Source organism: Musca autumnalis, unplaced genomic scaffold (genome assembly GCF_047663935.1).
Source record: "Musca autumnalis isolate F117 unplaced genomic scaffold, ASM4766393v1 scaffold_3, whole genome shotgun sequence".
Taxonomy (NCBI): domain Eukaryota; kingdom Metazoa; phylum Arthropoda; class Insecta; order Diptera; family Muscidae; genus Musca; species Musca autumnalis.
In genome coordinates this window covers 195,541,449-195,555,989 of record NW_027411866.1, presented here as the reverse complement: position 1 = coordinate 195,555,989, position 14,541 = coordinate 195,541,449, and the positions used below count along the sequence as shown (strand labels likewise).

At 32.9% G+C, this 14,541-nt stretch overlaps 2 protein-coding genes across 2 annotated transcripts; one reads left to right on the top strand and one right to left on the bottom strand.

The window, feature by feature from the left end:
* Window positions 1-6,138: 6,138 nt before the first annotated feature.
* On the bottom strand, window positions 6,139-6,868 carry LOC141396880 (lectin subunit alpha-like). The gene is made up of 3 exons (XM_073972569.1): window positions 6,689-6,868; window positions 6,516-6,624; window positions 6,139-6,461 (listed from the first exon to the last, which is right to left on the bottom strand). The coding sequence occupies exons 1-3, from the start codon at window positions 6,812-6,814 to the stop codon at window positions 6,166-6,168; spliced, it is 531 nt and encodes a 176-aa protein (XP_073828670.1). The 5' UTR covers window positions 6,815-6,868; the 3' UTR covers window positions 6,139-6,165.
* Window positions 6,869-12,922: 6,054 nt separating this feature from the next.
* Window positions 12,923-13,981, top strand: LOC141396879 (lectin subunit alpha-like). The gene is made up of 3 exons (XM_073972568.1): window positions 12,923-13,372; window positions 13,448-13,556; window positions 13,622-13,981. Exons 1-3 carry the CDS (start codon window positions 13,151-13,153, stop codon window positions 13,915-13,917), a joined length of 627 nt encoding a protein of 208 aa, XP_073828669.1. The 5' UTR covers window positions 12,923-13,150; the 3' UTR covers window positions 13,918-13,981.
* The last annotated feature ends 560 nt before the right edge of the window (window positions 13,982-14,541 follow it).

The window sequence follows — 14,541 nt, the reverse complement described above, 5'->3', positions numbered from 1 at the left end:
AAGTAATTGATGGACTAAACACGCAAATTCTGCCCAATTTTTATGCGATTTGGAAAATACCACGGAATTAGGACTACAAATAAGTTTCCAAGTTATATTGAAATCGGTTCAGATTTTGATATTGCTCCCATATATATTTTCGCCCGATTTTAGGTATTTGGTGCACCAATCCCGCTATGTATGTCCAATCTTGATGAAATTTGAAATGTGTGACGGATTGTGGTCTAGAAACATTTTTGGCAAATCATATTGAAATCGGTTCAGAATTGGATATAGCTCCCATATATATGTTCGCCCGATTTCAGGCAAATGATTGACCAAGCATGCAAATTCCATCAAATTACAATAACATTTGGGAAATATTACGGAATTCGGACTACAAACAAGTTTGTCAAGTTATATTGAAATCGGTTCAGATATAGAAATAGCTCCCCTATATACATATGTTCAAATTTCATGGTTTTGTCTATGGTTTGTTATAAGTTAATAAAAAAAGGTTCCAAATTTAGTAAAAATCGGCTAAGATTCCGCCACAAAAGCAAAAGTTTGCGATATCTTTGAAATTATATATTATTATTATTATTATTATTATTATTATTATTATTATTATTATTATTATTATTATTATTATTATTATTATTATTATTATTATTATTATTATTATTATTATTATTATTATTATTATTATTATTATTATTATTATTATTATTATTATTATTATTATTATTATTATTATTATTATTATTATTATTATTATTATTATTATTATTATTATTATTATTATTATTATTATTATTATTATTATTATTATTATTATTATTATTATTATTATTATTATTATTATTATTATTATTATTATTATTATTATTATTATTATTATTATTATTATTATTATTATTATTATTATTATTATTATTATTATTATTATTATTATTATTATTATTATTATTATTATTATTATTATTATTATTATTATTATTATTATTATTATTATTATTATTATTATTATTATTATTATTATTATTATTATTATTATTATTATTATTATTATTATTATTATTATTATTATTATTATTATTATATACGTCTATTAAATTTTTCCGAAATCCAATTGGTAACATTAATGGGTTTCCGATTATTCGCCAACCAAAACATAAAAATGTCCATATTTTTAATTCCATCAAATTACAATAACATTTGGGAAATATTACGGAATTCGGACTACAAACAAGTTTGTCAAGTTATATTGAAATCGGTTCAGATATAGAAATAGCTCCCCTATATACATATGTTCAAATTTCATGGTTTTGTCTATGGTTTGTTATAAGTTAATAAAAAAAGGTTCCAAATTTAGTAAAAATCGGCTAAGATTCCGCCACAAAAGCAAAAGTTTGCGATATCTTTGAAATTATATATTATTATTATTATTATTATTATTATTATTATTATTATTATTATTATTATTATTATTATTATTATTATTATTATTATTATTATTATTATTATTATTATTATTATTATTATTATTATTATTATTATTATTATTATTATTATTATTATTATTATTATTATTATTATTATTATTATTATTATTATTATTATTATTATTATTATTATTATTATTATTATTATTATTATTATTATTATTATTATTATTATTATTATTATTATTATTATTATTATTATTATTATTATTATTATTATTATTATTATTATTATTATTATTATTATTATTATTATTATTATTATTATTATTATTATTATATACGTCTATTAAATTTTTCCGAAATCCAATTGGTAACATTAATGGGTTTCCGATTATTCGCCAACCAAAACATAAAAATGTCCATATTTTTAAGTATTACGACATCTGAAATCAGATTTTTATGAAAAGGCGCAGATAGGAGCAGCTAATTATTTCACAAAATGATAGTACACATTAATACCTTTCACCACATATATATAATATCCTAGATCTACCTAGATCTCAAAAGTTATATTCCAGAGAACACATGGATAACAAAGCAAAATACTCCAAAAAAGACATAACATCTTAACTCAAAAATACATTTACCACACATAACATTTTTATTATTTGTTAACACTATCTTATTTTACATACCCATTGAAGAGCTTTCCATGTTTAAAAAATATAAAAATGTTGAAATGTTCTTTTTGGCGCCTAAAATGCTTTCACTACTTATTTATAATGAATATCGGAAAATGATGCATAAGAAAATATGTCACCATTGCCAGATCAGTATGTCGCTATGCGATGTTACCAGATTGATTTATTTTTTTATTTAGTGATTCAGAGTGTTGGCAATCGAAATCCGTTAATATTTTTTTCAAATTGTTCACTTCAAAAATTGACTTTTTGCCTCGAAAACCTGCTATTGGCCCCATCGTGCGGTGGTTACTAGCTGATACATACACTTTATCGCATACATACAGTTCGCCAGGTAAGGCATAGACTCCTGCTGCCTAATTATTCTTCAGCCGGATTATTGCTGTCTTCACCTCTTCTTGACCGGTCGGTATAGACTCAATACCATCCTCTGGGATTGGATATGTGGTATCGTATCTTCGTCGTCTTTACTAATATTGGATACCAACAGTTTGGAAAATTGAAAATTGATTTTCGGACTCCATTCTAGCTCATGTACGAGGAATGCACGAAAACTATCTGGCCTAGGCAAAACCGCGTGTTGCCAGGCGCCATTTGAATTTTTTTTTGGACAGTTTGACAGTTTTTAGACTAGACGTACTCAGGACAGGTTTGGCATACGACCTTAAGTTGTTAACAGCGGCTTATCAAAATCACTTTGCAAAACAAATTGGATTTACTTGTAAACATTTTCGTCCGATCACTATCGACGTGGATAATTACGGCAAGAGTGCATCGATCAAATTAAATCATCATATATGGAGAAAGGGCCATTCTATAGCACTATGAAAAACTGGTTTAATGAATTCAATTGTGGCTGACACTAGCCAAAAAACGAAGGTCGTGAGGGTAGCCCATAATCGGCCGTTGTGTCAGAAAAAAAATTAAATTATTAAATTAATTAATTAATAATTCGAAAGCGAGCCAAATCCAACGAAAGTTCTTCATGTAAGAAGCACTTCGGGAAAACTGACCGCCTGGGGACTATATGGCTTCAGGAATGTAGGACGGTCAATTCTGAGTGGTAATACATATTGTTTGTCAGAAATCTCCTGAGAAATTCAAAAAACGAACAAGAAACGACTAGTCATTATGCATCATGACAATGCGAGCTCCCACACATCCATTCAAACCAGAGCCTGTTTGAGCGGACAAAACGTGGAATTGATGGGTCATCCGTCATACAGCCCTGACTGGGAATCCAATGACTTTATTTGATTCCAGCATGCCAAGAAAAAAGGCGTGATCAACAATTTTCGTAGCCAGAAAATGCTGTAAAAGCGTTCAAAACCCATGTTTTGGAGGTGTCTAAATCGGAGTAGGAAAAGGTATTCAACAATTGGTTTGAGCGCATGAAAAGCATATAAATCATGCTGGAGACTACTTAAGAAAACAATAAAACTATCTTTGATGGTAAATATTAACGTTTTTCTTGTTGGGCCAGATAGTCACCGTTCAGCCCTCGTACATTTCGATTTTTTCACGCTCTCGCTTTTCCATTACTCTCTTTTTCCTGCGGAAAAGACGTTTCTCCTCTATCCTTTTATCCCAATACCTCTCTCGTTCCCTACGCATTGCTGCTGATTATAAAGGAGCCCTATATGCCGCATTTTTCTCTTCGGTAAAAGCACGACACTACAGGTCATAGCATGGATTCCTTGGTGGAGATCTCTGGTATCCAAGTATTTTAGTCATTGTGCTTATATGTTATCGGGACGAGGAGTGTTTTGATACATATCAGCAATTGCGCCACTTGAGTGGAATATGCTGTGGCTATCTGTATGATTTTAGCTTACCGATGTCCAACTTCCGTGTTGTGTCTGTTCGTACTTTATTTGCTATCTTTAATCTGGTACGTACCTTTCCTGTAACAAGGTGGTGGTCCAACTCGATGTTTGCTCCTCGGAACAATCGTACATCCAACACGCTCGATGAATGTCTTCCATCTACCACAACGTGATCAATTTGATTTCTCGTTATTTGATCTGGAGACAGCCAGGCGCCCATCTACATATCGAGATGCTTAAATCTGGTACTGCTAACTACCACGTTTTTGCTGCTGCGTAGTCTATCAGCCTCATTCCATTGTCTGATGTTTCACTGTGGAGACTAAATTTCCCAACTGTTGGGCATTAAAATCGCTACCTACCTTTAACGGGAGTTAAAAACAGCTCCCCAGGTGACACTACGGGGAGGTCAGTACCCACTATATATGAGAGGACCAAGATAAGTCCTGGGCATAAGTCCACGTTTTGAAAATTTTAGCTATATTTTCAGACCGATTTAGCAGTAATTTTGCGTATTAAGGTTCCCAGTGATCAAGAAATTTCTCCACCTAAATATATGGACATCTGACCACGAATTGTTATTGCCACCATATAAAGGTACACCGGAATTCTGGTATTTTGGGGGTTTTAGCTACATGTTCAGACCAAATTAAGTATAATTTTGCAATTAAGGTTCGAAGGTCCACGTTATTTTGACGTTTCAGCTTTGGAATTTACGATTCGAAGTGGTCAAAAAACGTTTTCACCAAAAATTGTCTTTTGATATAGCCCCCATATAACTTTACCATCCGATTTACATTTTTGTGAAGATTTTATGTACATTACCTCTCCGAATTTTATGTTAATTGGCATTTAGGGTTCCTAATGGTCTAATCAACTTCTCCATTAAAAATTGAGCACATAAGTCCACGTTTTGAAATGGTATATATTTGAATGTCATTTTGTATTTAGGGTTCAAAGTGGTTAAAAACTTTCTGTACCAAAAATTTAAGGAACACTTTTTTATGACCCCATATAACGGTACCACCGTTTTCAATTATTTTCAGTTTTTGGCTGACATAATTATCCAAAATTAGATAATTGGGATTTCAGTCAAAAACTTCACCACCTAAAATTTTGGATATTGGTACTCACTTTCGTAACAGAAAGAAAACTAATTATTTCATTTGAGTTCAGAATATTTCATGGAAGAGGGTCTTCGAAGTTCTGTCCGGACGAACTTAAGGGTTTTTTACTTGTTTATCTTCCATCCTCTATAAAAGCAACATACGAAAACTAAAACCTCAATTTCCATGACTGCGTTTTCCCGCGAAAACGGGCCTTTTACATATGCGAGTTCAGTTAAAAAAACTAGCAGTTTCGTAAAATCCGGTATGGAGAGACTAACCTGGTCAATTTATATTGTAACATAACACTGTTGAGAACAGTCGCGGACACCGAAATAAGAATACATATAAAATTCAAAGTGTAAATGTTGTGTTTAATTTGAAAGATGTGCTAAAATTTCGCTCAGTGCATTAAAATAGCGGTTGTTTTCATATCAGATTATCTTCCTCTAAATGCGGAGCATATTTGCAAACCTTTAAATGGCAGACTTGTACGCGGAAAAATCATTTTATTGAACAAAACATCTGGTTTTTATAAGAAATTTTGATGTTTTCAACAATTATTTTGAAAATATTCCATATTATCAGCATCCGAAGCACACGATTGTATCCGTCGAGGTTGTCTGTGTTATATTCTATGTTATTGTGAAGAATTAAGACATAACTAGGCGACTCCTATTGATATTCCGAGTTGTTTCAATTATCTGTCAATTTAACCCCTTTTACGCTGTTATTTCGGTGTCCGCGGAATAATTTATGGGTTTTCTTTGGTTTAAAAATGATTAGAAAGCCTTGCCTCATCGACTGAAGGAAAATTCGGTGTTTAATCTCAAAAATTCGCGAAAATAAAGTGACTATTCTATCCTGATGACCAAAAATAAATGCCTATTTTTCATAGTACTATCGGAAAAATGTTCAGATAACCATTTCGCGAAGAGCTAAAAACATCATAGACTTTAAATCTCTACAAAATTAAAAACGTAGATTCATTCGTTTTGGGATAAATAAGCTAACATTAACAAAAATTTAGGTGTTCTATTCTACTGACGTGGAGTGTATGTAGTAAACTTCTTAAATTTGTTCTGCATTAATTTATTTTTATGTTTTAAAATTCGTCCAATGTTTCAAGAAAACTCTCCAACGACGAAATATAGTTTTTCATTTTTGTTACTCTGGGATTCTCTTCACATATCAAAGGGTTTTTGTGTGTCCTGCAGTCATTGTCATTCCATCGATAATTGAAACGATCGATGTGAACACAGTTCTCACGACCTTTGCCATCCGGTTCATTTGGTCCCCAATTAGTGTAGTCGAATTCTGATCCATCACCTGTCCACCTAAAAACGAGACCACCATCTGTACTATAAGTTCCCAAGCTACCGATCCAGTAATAAAGTTGTCCTAAAAAGAGAAAATACATTAAACACAACATTTTTAGAGAATTAAATGGTTTACCAGTTTTCTTCAGCACTTCCACTAATGCGTTTTGTTTCTCTTCACTGGTGATAGATACCATGGTCAAACCTCTGCTGGCACAGGCAGTGAAGGCCTCAAACCAATTATACTTTCAAAGAAAATTAATACAATTTTATAATGGAATCATTTGGATGGCAAATATCGAACCTTACATTGTTTTCATTTACTACCAAATATCTGCTTCCGTCACTGGCATCATACCATTTCTCCTCACCAACTGCACAGCGTACCGATAGAATAAAGAGTAGGAAATATTTTAAATGTAATGGAGTTAACATGGTTTTCCCGTTATTTTCTATGCGCACTTGACTCCACCCAACTGTTCTACCAATAATATCAAGAAATTTTGCATTTTATATACTTAGAAAGAAACAGAGACGTCATTACAGAAATTATTTAAAGAGGTTTGATCAATTGCAAAATGGTATAAAGCATTTTGTCACTATATACACAGATGTTGGTTATAGTACCAATACACATCGTAATATCCCAGCAAAAACTCTCGTTTTCCAAAAACTGGTTTATATAGTACTTTTTGGTAGCCGCAACTACTTACAAATCAACTTACTTCCAAAAAGGGAAAAATATTAATCAACTCCTGGGACAGTTTGCAAACGTGATAAACCAAAATCTTAGCGAACAAAAGCATTGCATAGCAATGTTTTTTGACTTCAGCAAAGCTTTTGATATACTCGAAAAAATTGAGTACGAGGACATAGCTTAAAATGGTTCGAAAACTACTTAAGTCCCAATTTACATTGGGCCAGTTTACTTGCGGCAATTGTCATTTTGTAGGAGAGAGAGGTGAGGCATATGGTAACCCTTTGCCTCTCAGCACCCTCTCTCACCTACAAACTGACAATTGCCGCAAGTAAACTCGCCTAATGTAAATTGGGACTAAGTTGCCGTAGTTTCAAAGTAAGGGTAGATAACCATACAAGCAATGCATATAGGTCTGAGTATGGAGTTCCACAGGGCTATAAACTTGGACCCATACTATTCATCATTTATGCCAACGATATGGTAAAATATCTGAAAGATAGCACAACATTTACATATGTGGACGACACAACGTTAATAGTAACTGATAAATCCATCCAATTGGCCGAATTAAGAATGCAAAGTGAGATGAATGTGGTGACTAAATGGTGTCATGATAACGGTTTGGTTATCAATGCCAACAAGACAAAATTAATGCACTTCAGACCTATACATATTTCTCAAAGAGATCTATCCATAACTTTTTACAATTACAACTGTCTACACAAAAATCCCAACTTCAACGAAGACATTGAAACTTGCACAACTAAGATAGAAGTGGTAAGCCAATATAAATATCTCGGTATCCTTCTTCATAGTCATTTCAAATGGAAACCACACATTGAACATGTTAGGAAGAAATTAAGAAAGTCTTCATACGCAATCTACCATTTGAGTAATTGTGCCCCTTACCAGGTCGCACAGTGTTGCCGCTTCCATACAAAAGTGGACAAAAATAGAAGGAATTGACCTAGGTTGATGAATTTTTGCACAAGTACTTGTAAGGGCATAGGAATGAAAAATTTCAACTTTGGTCCATATCGGTTCAGATTTGGATATAGCCCCCATATATATCTTTCTCCGATTTTGCTATAACTCGGTCAATTTTGATCGAATAGCCTTCAAATTTAATATGTAATATTTTCTTAGGCCCCTGAATAGCTCTACCGATTTTCACAAAAATCGGTTTCAGATTGCTACGTCTATGAGAAATCGCGCTTACCATTTTAACGAATATTTTCGAACTTTTGTGGGGGAGGTACCGGAAGGAGTGGACCTATAAGCACCACCTTCGAATTTCATCTAATATTCGAAGAAATATTACAATATCCAAGGTGTGGGTAAACGCAGTATTCGGTTCGAGCTCTCCAGCCACTACATATGATGCCATAGGGGTTTTTTTACAACTTTCGGGCTGTTTTCTCAAGAATTATGGACTTGCCCCTGAAAAAACTTTTACTGCCGTAATTGAGGCAGAAAATCGTCTGTTCCGTCGGAAAAGGTCGTAAGTCCCTTTTAATAAATTTTTCAGGAGGAAGAAAAAAAATTCCAGCGCTTTCTTTATTAAAGATTTTATTATGGTGGTAAAGGCTGTATTTTATTATTATTTATTCCGCTTCAATACCTGTACTTTGTTTGATAAAATTCCGTCGCGTTTGAGAGATAATTGGATGTCTTTGGACTTACGACCTTTTCTATGTACAGTTTTGTATTTTTGTAGGGACTTACGACCTTTTCCTACAATTTACAGACGTTTTTAAAATAAAATGTATGTTTGTATGTTCCGCATAGACTCAAAAACGGCTAAACCAATTTCTTTTGAAAATTTCAGAGAATATACAAGGAACAACCGAGGTGAAAATAGGCTTTATATTTTTTTATTTTTTATTTTTCAAAAAACGCTTTTTTTGTAAAAGTTATGAAAGTATTGGTCAGAAAATTAATTTGCGAGGCAACGGTTGTTGAATCTCCAACCCTAAGTACTTATTCCATGTAATTTTCAAATTATGCACAGGGATGTCCCTTGGTTAAGGTAGGCTATATATGTATTTTCTTGAATTTCGGAGGAGCGGGTTACACCTGTGCCCTATTTTTTAAATGCGATATATATAAAACTTACGAACGATTCCGTTTCCCCAATCCTGGGTAAATATTTTAGCAATAAGACCCGACCAGAGTAAAATTCTAAGTCGGTATAACCATGACCGCATGTCCGTCTTTTGAAATTAAGATACAGTTCGCAATTTTTAAGATAGATCTTCGTGATTTGGTATAGAAGTTTCTATTACTTCTAGGATGTTTGGTATTGACGTCATCAGAGTTTTCAGAATCACCCTTAAAACCATAGGGAACTAGACCCATGACACCATCGTCTAATTCCGTTCCAAATTCATACTGCTCTTTGTTAGCAAAAATCATGATGCCTTCTTAGTTTAATATCATTTCAATCAATTATTATTTTAGAATCATTTAATAATATAAACATTGCACTCTTACCCGTCCGTTAGAAGGTATTACTTTATTGAATTCAGAATACAAACTAATCTCGTTATGTGAATAAATGTCCCTAGAGAAACCACAAATTACCAGTTGATAAAGTTAAGTAAGATATACGACAGTAAAAACAGTAAAAATGTTGATTTTTTTACAAATTGTTCAATATACTCGTATGAGGTATTTGAACACATACAGCATCCCAATTTGTAGTTCCTTTATAGGGGAATTAGATTACAAATGTAAATTTTCGTTGCAATATAAAAATTATCACATTTTTGTTCAAAAGTATAGTCCACAGGCTCCGCCAAATACCATCCGATTATCATCCAAAGGTGTAGGCTAGTTCTTTACATTGTACCCCAACCATGGATGATGTTAAACATTATATCTGAACTACATTAGCTGTAGTATTCTTTTAAAGTATACATTTCCCTGTGGACCTACGACCTTTTCGTACTCAAATTTGTACGTTTTGTGGACTTACGACCTTTTCCGACAAGGGCAAAACATATAGAAAAACGCCACATACTACCATTTTCTTTGTATCATACGACGTGTTTTGACTTGTGCTATCATCCTGTAACAAAAACGCGATTTCCAAAAAAAAAGTGGACTTACGACCTTTTCCGACGGAGCAGACGAAATGCAATTTGCTTCAACAAAAATCAAAGTGATTCGAGATCAGGTCTTGAAGTGAATTTATCCAAAATTTTGTGTGGGAGGTACCCGAGGGAGAGGACAAATATAGTCCATATTTGAACCTGATCTATATCTAATAAATATTTTAGGACGTGTAAAGCATGGACCAAATCGGTCACTCCCATCAAGAGTTATCGTCCGCACAAATTTTCCCAACATTTTTGAACTTTTATGGCTTATCTTTGAACTTAAACTAAGTTTACACAAAATATTACGAAGACACAATTGTGGACCGAATCGCCAGATCCGTTCGAGAATTATCTTGCGCTCCAACCACTACACGCGGTGTCATAGGGCTTTTTTGTACCTTTCAGGTTTTTTTTCTCAGGAATTATGGACTTGACCCTGATGAAAGCCATATCGTTATATGAGGAGCAGTGAATACAAGTTGCTACAATTAAAATCAAAGCAATTCGTGAACAGGTCCTAAACTGAACGTTTCCGAAATTTTGTGTGGGAGGTACCCGAAGGAGTGGACCGATTGAGTCCATATTGGAACCACATCTAAATCTTGTCTGTCTGGATGACTGGAGCGCACGAAAACTCTCGAACGGATTAACCGATTCGGTCCAAAATTTGGCTTTCGCAATATTTCGTACAAACTTAGTTCAAACCAAGTTCAAAAATGTTCGGAAAATTTGTGTGCACTATAACTCTTGAAGGGAGTAACCGATTAGGTCAATACTTTGCACATTGTGAAATTTCTACCAGACTTAAATGAGGTTCTAGTGTGGACTCAATCGGTCCACTCCTTCGGGTACCTCCCACACAAAATTTCGGAAAAGTTCAGTTTAGGGCCTGTTCTCGAATCTCTTTGATTTTTGTTGTAGCAACTTGTATTCACTGCCCGCTTATGACGGAACATGCCTCAATAGCGGCAAGTACATACTTCCTGTCAAAATAGCCTGAAAGATTAAAATAAAAAACCCTGAGACACCGAGTTGGAGCGCAAGCCAATTCTCGAACGGGTCAACAGATTTGGTCCAAAAATTGGACTTCATAACATTTCGTTCGGAAAATTGTTCGCACGAGGGAGTGACCAATTTGGTCCATACTTTACACATCCTAATATATCTACCAGATATAGATTAGGTTTAGGTAACACAAAATTACGGATAATTTCACTTTAAGACCTGCTCCTTGAACAAATTTGGTCCAAATTTGGGATCTTCTAATATTTTGTCAACATTTAGTTTAACTTCTTAAATGGGGGTACTTTAGGGTACCTCCTCCACAAAAGTTCAACACTTGTGTTTAAGTGCAGTTTTAGGTCTGTTCGAAGATCCTTTGGAAATATGAGCCGATGCTGTTCGTTGTTGTTCTTCTTCTTACAACGGTATTATGTTTTCGGTGGACAATTCCATGCTTCCTGGCATACTGGTCCATAAGTTATACGATGACCCACTGAAATGACTAGAGGGGGTGAAATCTATCGAAAAGATATGACTCCCAAAATAAGATCCACTTCCATAATGGACTATGCCGGTCCATTCCTTTAAGTACCTCCTCTGTAATACTTTTGAACTTTTATCCTAATCCATATTTTCGTCGGCAAGTTCAAAGGTCCAAAAAAAGGCTACAAAATAACGAAAATATCATAAATACATTCGATCTGACCGTAGATGAAAGTTTCAATTCACATAGGCTGGGGGTATATCTCTGTCGGCAAAGCCGACTGATACTTTTTTCCTTTTTTTTTGTATTTTTATTTCATTATTATTTAAAGGACCCTAATATTCATCCTGCTAAGTTAGTTTGGATAAAATCAAAATTCCCATGATTTCCCCATTAGTTCTACATGGATGAAAAAATTGGTTAACATCAAGAAGTACCTCTAAATTAGGGCTATGTCCAAACGTTAGCCGATATAGCTCATCTTCCAACTTGAGTTTCGTGCAAAGAAAACCATTTTCTGTATAATCTCAATTCATTTGGATACTACCCGGAAAAAAAAAAAACGGCCACACTAACACATTTTGCAGCAAACATATACATGTTAGAACATAAAAAAATATATGTTGTAACATAAAATATGTTTGGATCCAAACATATGTTATGTTAGGGACTGTTGCAAACATATAATATGTTCAAATATCCAAACATATTTTATGTTTGCATCCAAACATTTTATATGTTTGCTGAATTGTTTTCTGCGTGGCTAGATGGACTCATAATTTTATGTTGATCAATAGAATTCATACTTTACGGGATTATGTGTTACAGACCAACAAAAAAATCACGGTCCATTGACATTACTAATTTTCGAGCTATTTATGAAACATAATTTGAGTTGAGAATGAAAATCCAAAAATTAAACTCTTTGTCCTTGAAAAACGTTCATCGTGTTTTTATTTCCTCAAAAAATACGAGAATTCAAAAAAGTGGTCGGTCCCTTAGTTCTGCCAATTATAGGGATTCGTCTATACCTTAATTAGTATTAGTTGAATATTTGAAAGTGTTACTGCTTATCATATGTATGCAAATTTTCAAAAAACCACAGTTAGGTCATTTAACTTTACACGCCAATATTAATTACTCATCAGTGATTATTAAGATCAAAACACTTGTTCTAATATGTTTATATTAGGCACATATTTGCAAATTGTTATGAAACTCATAACTTTTTATTATACATTTCAATTGTGTGTTGTAAGCATTAAGTAAATTTCACGTGCTTAATTTTATAGGGGAAATATTTCGGAAATCTAAAAGATCTATATTCAGATGTTCTCTTTTGGTCTAACACAATAAGATGCAGAATATTTCAGTTTACGTGGTTTATCACAAGGAATATAATATTGCGTCGAACTATCGCCTCATAAAACAAATATGTATTACAAATTGCGACAGGTGTTACTTTGCAAATATGAACTTATCATATGATGATACTGTATATAAAACCAACATCAGATAAATATTTTCTAGTATCTGTATTATCTTTGCCGTTCAACAGACAAAAAAAAAACGGAAAGAAAATGCAAAGTTTTTCAAATTTTAAATATTGTTTCATACTTCTTTTTTTTATCGGAACAGTACTGGCTGATGTAAAATGGTACACAGCTACTGATGGTAATAAATATTTGGTTGATGATGAAAAAACGGTAAGAGCGACCAATTACGGTATACAAGGGATTTAAAGTTTATCATTTTGAATGTATTTTTTTCCTATATTATAGTATAATTGGTATGAAGCTCTAACCGAGTGTGCCCAGCGTGGTTTGACATTGGTCAGCATTACTAGTGAGGACAAAAACAATGCCTTACTTACGGGTTTGCGACAACTTGGTGAGATTATCGTTAAATATTATTTTCCTTGCATAACATAAAATACCATTTATTGTTTATTTTAGACCATCACGACTATTGGCTGGGTGGTGTGGCAACAAATTTCCGAGATCGTGGTCTCGTTTTTAGTTGGATTTCAACTGGTGAAGATTTCGATTATACCTATTGGGCAGCTAATGAACCAAATGGCAAAGGCGGAGAAGCATGTGTTCACACAACAACCGGTGACTTTCGTTGGAATGATCACGACTGTTTGAATAGAAGATTTAATTTACTTTGCGAAGAAAATCCCCATGTAACACAACTGAAGAAATTTATTGTTCTAATGGAAGATTATATTCATGGCGTGTTGAGAATATAATTTTGGGCGAAAATAGAAAAGAGAAATAAATAAGTAGTAAAAGATAGTTTACCTGCACATTATATCCAAAGTCTTTAAATTTTAGCATATTATTTTTGGTCTATTCAAATTCGTTTAATGATACTGCTAATTTAACTGCAGCATTTATTTGTTCATAACAAAAGGCTTTGTAGAAAATCTTTTAATTACTCTATTAGTCAAATTTTCGTCTATTCAATTTTAAAATAACACATTTTTATTTCCCTTTTTAATTTGATTCTTTTCATATGTATGTATGTAATAAAATATATTTAATTTAAATCTTTTGTTTTAATATTATTTGGAAATTTGTGTTTATTTTAACAATGTTCAATGTTAACGAATTCATTAGCATTTAGTCGTTTTTTTGTCGCTGAAAAGGCTCATATGGTATCCCATGGCAGTGAATAAATGCAAACATTATTTATTGTTGTAATTTCCTTCATAAGAATTGTAAATTTTGTTTCAGCACTCGATTGCATGTGGGTGTGGATTTTATTTTTTCGGTGAATATCATAAAAATACGAATTTTATTTTGAAACAAAACGACGTTTTTAATCCTGCCAACAGATATAATATGGGATGAGATTTTTTATGTCGTTTTTA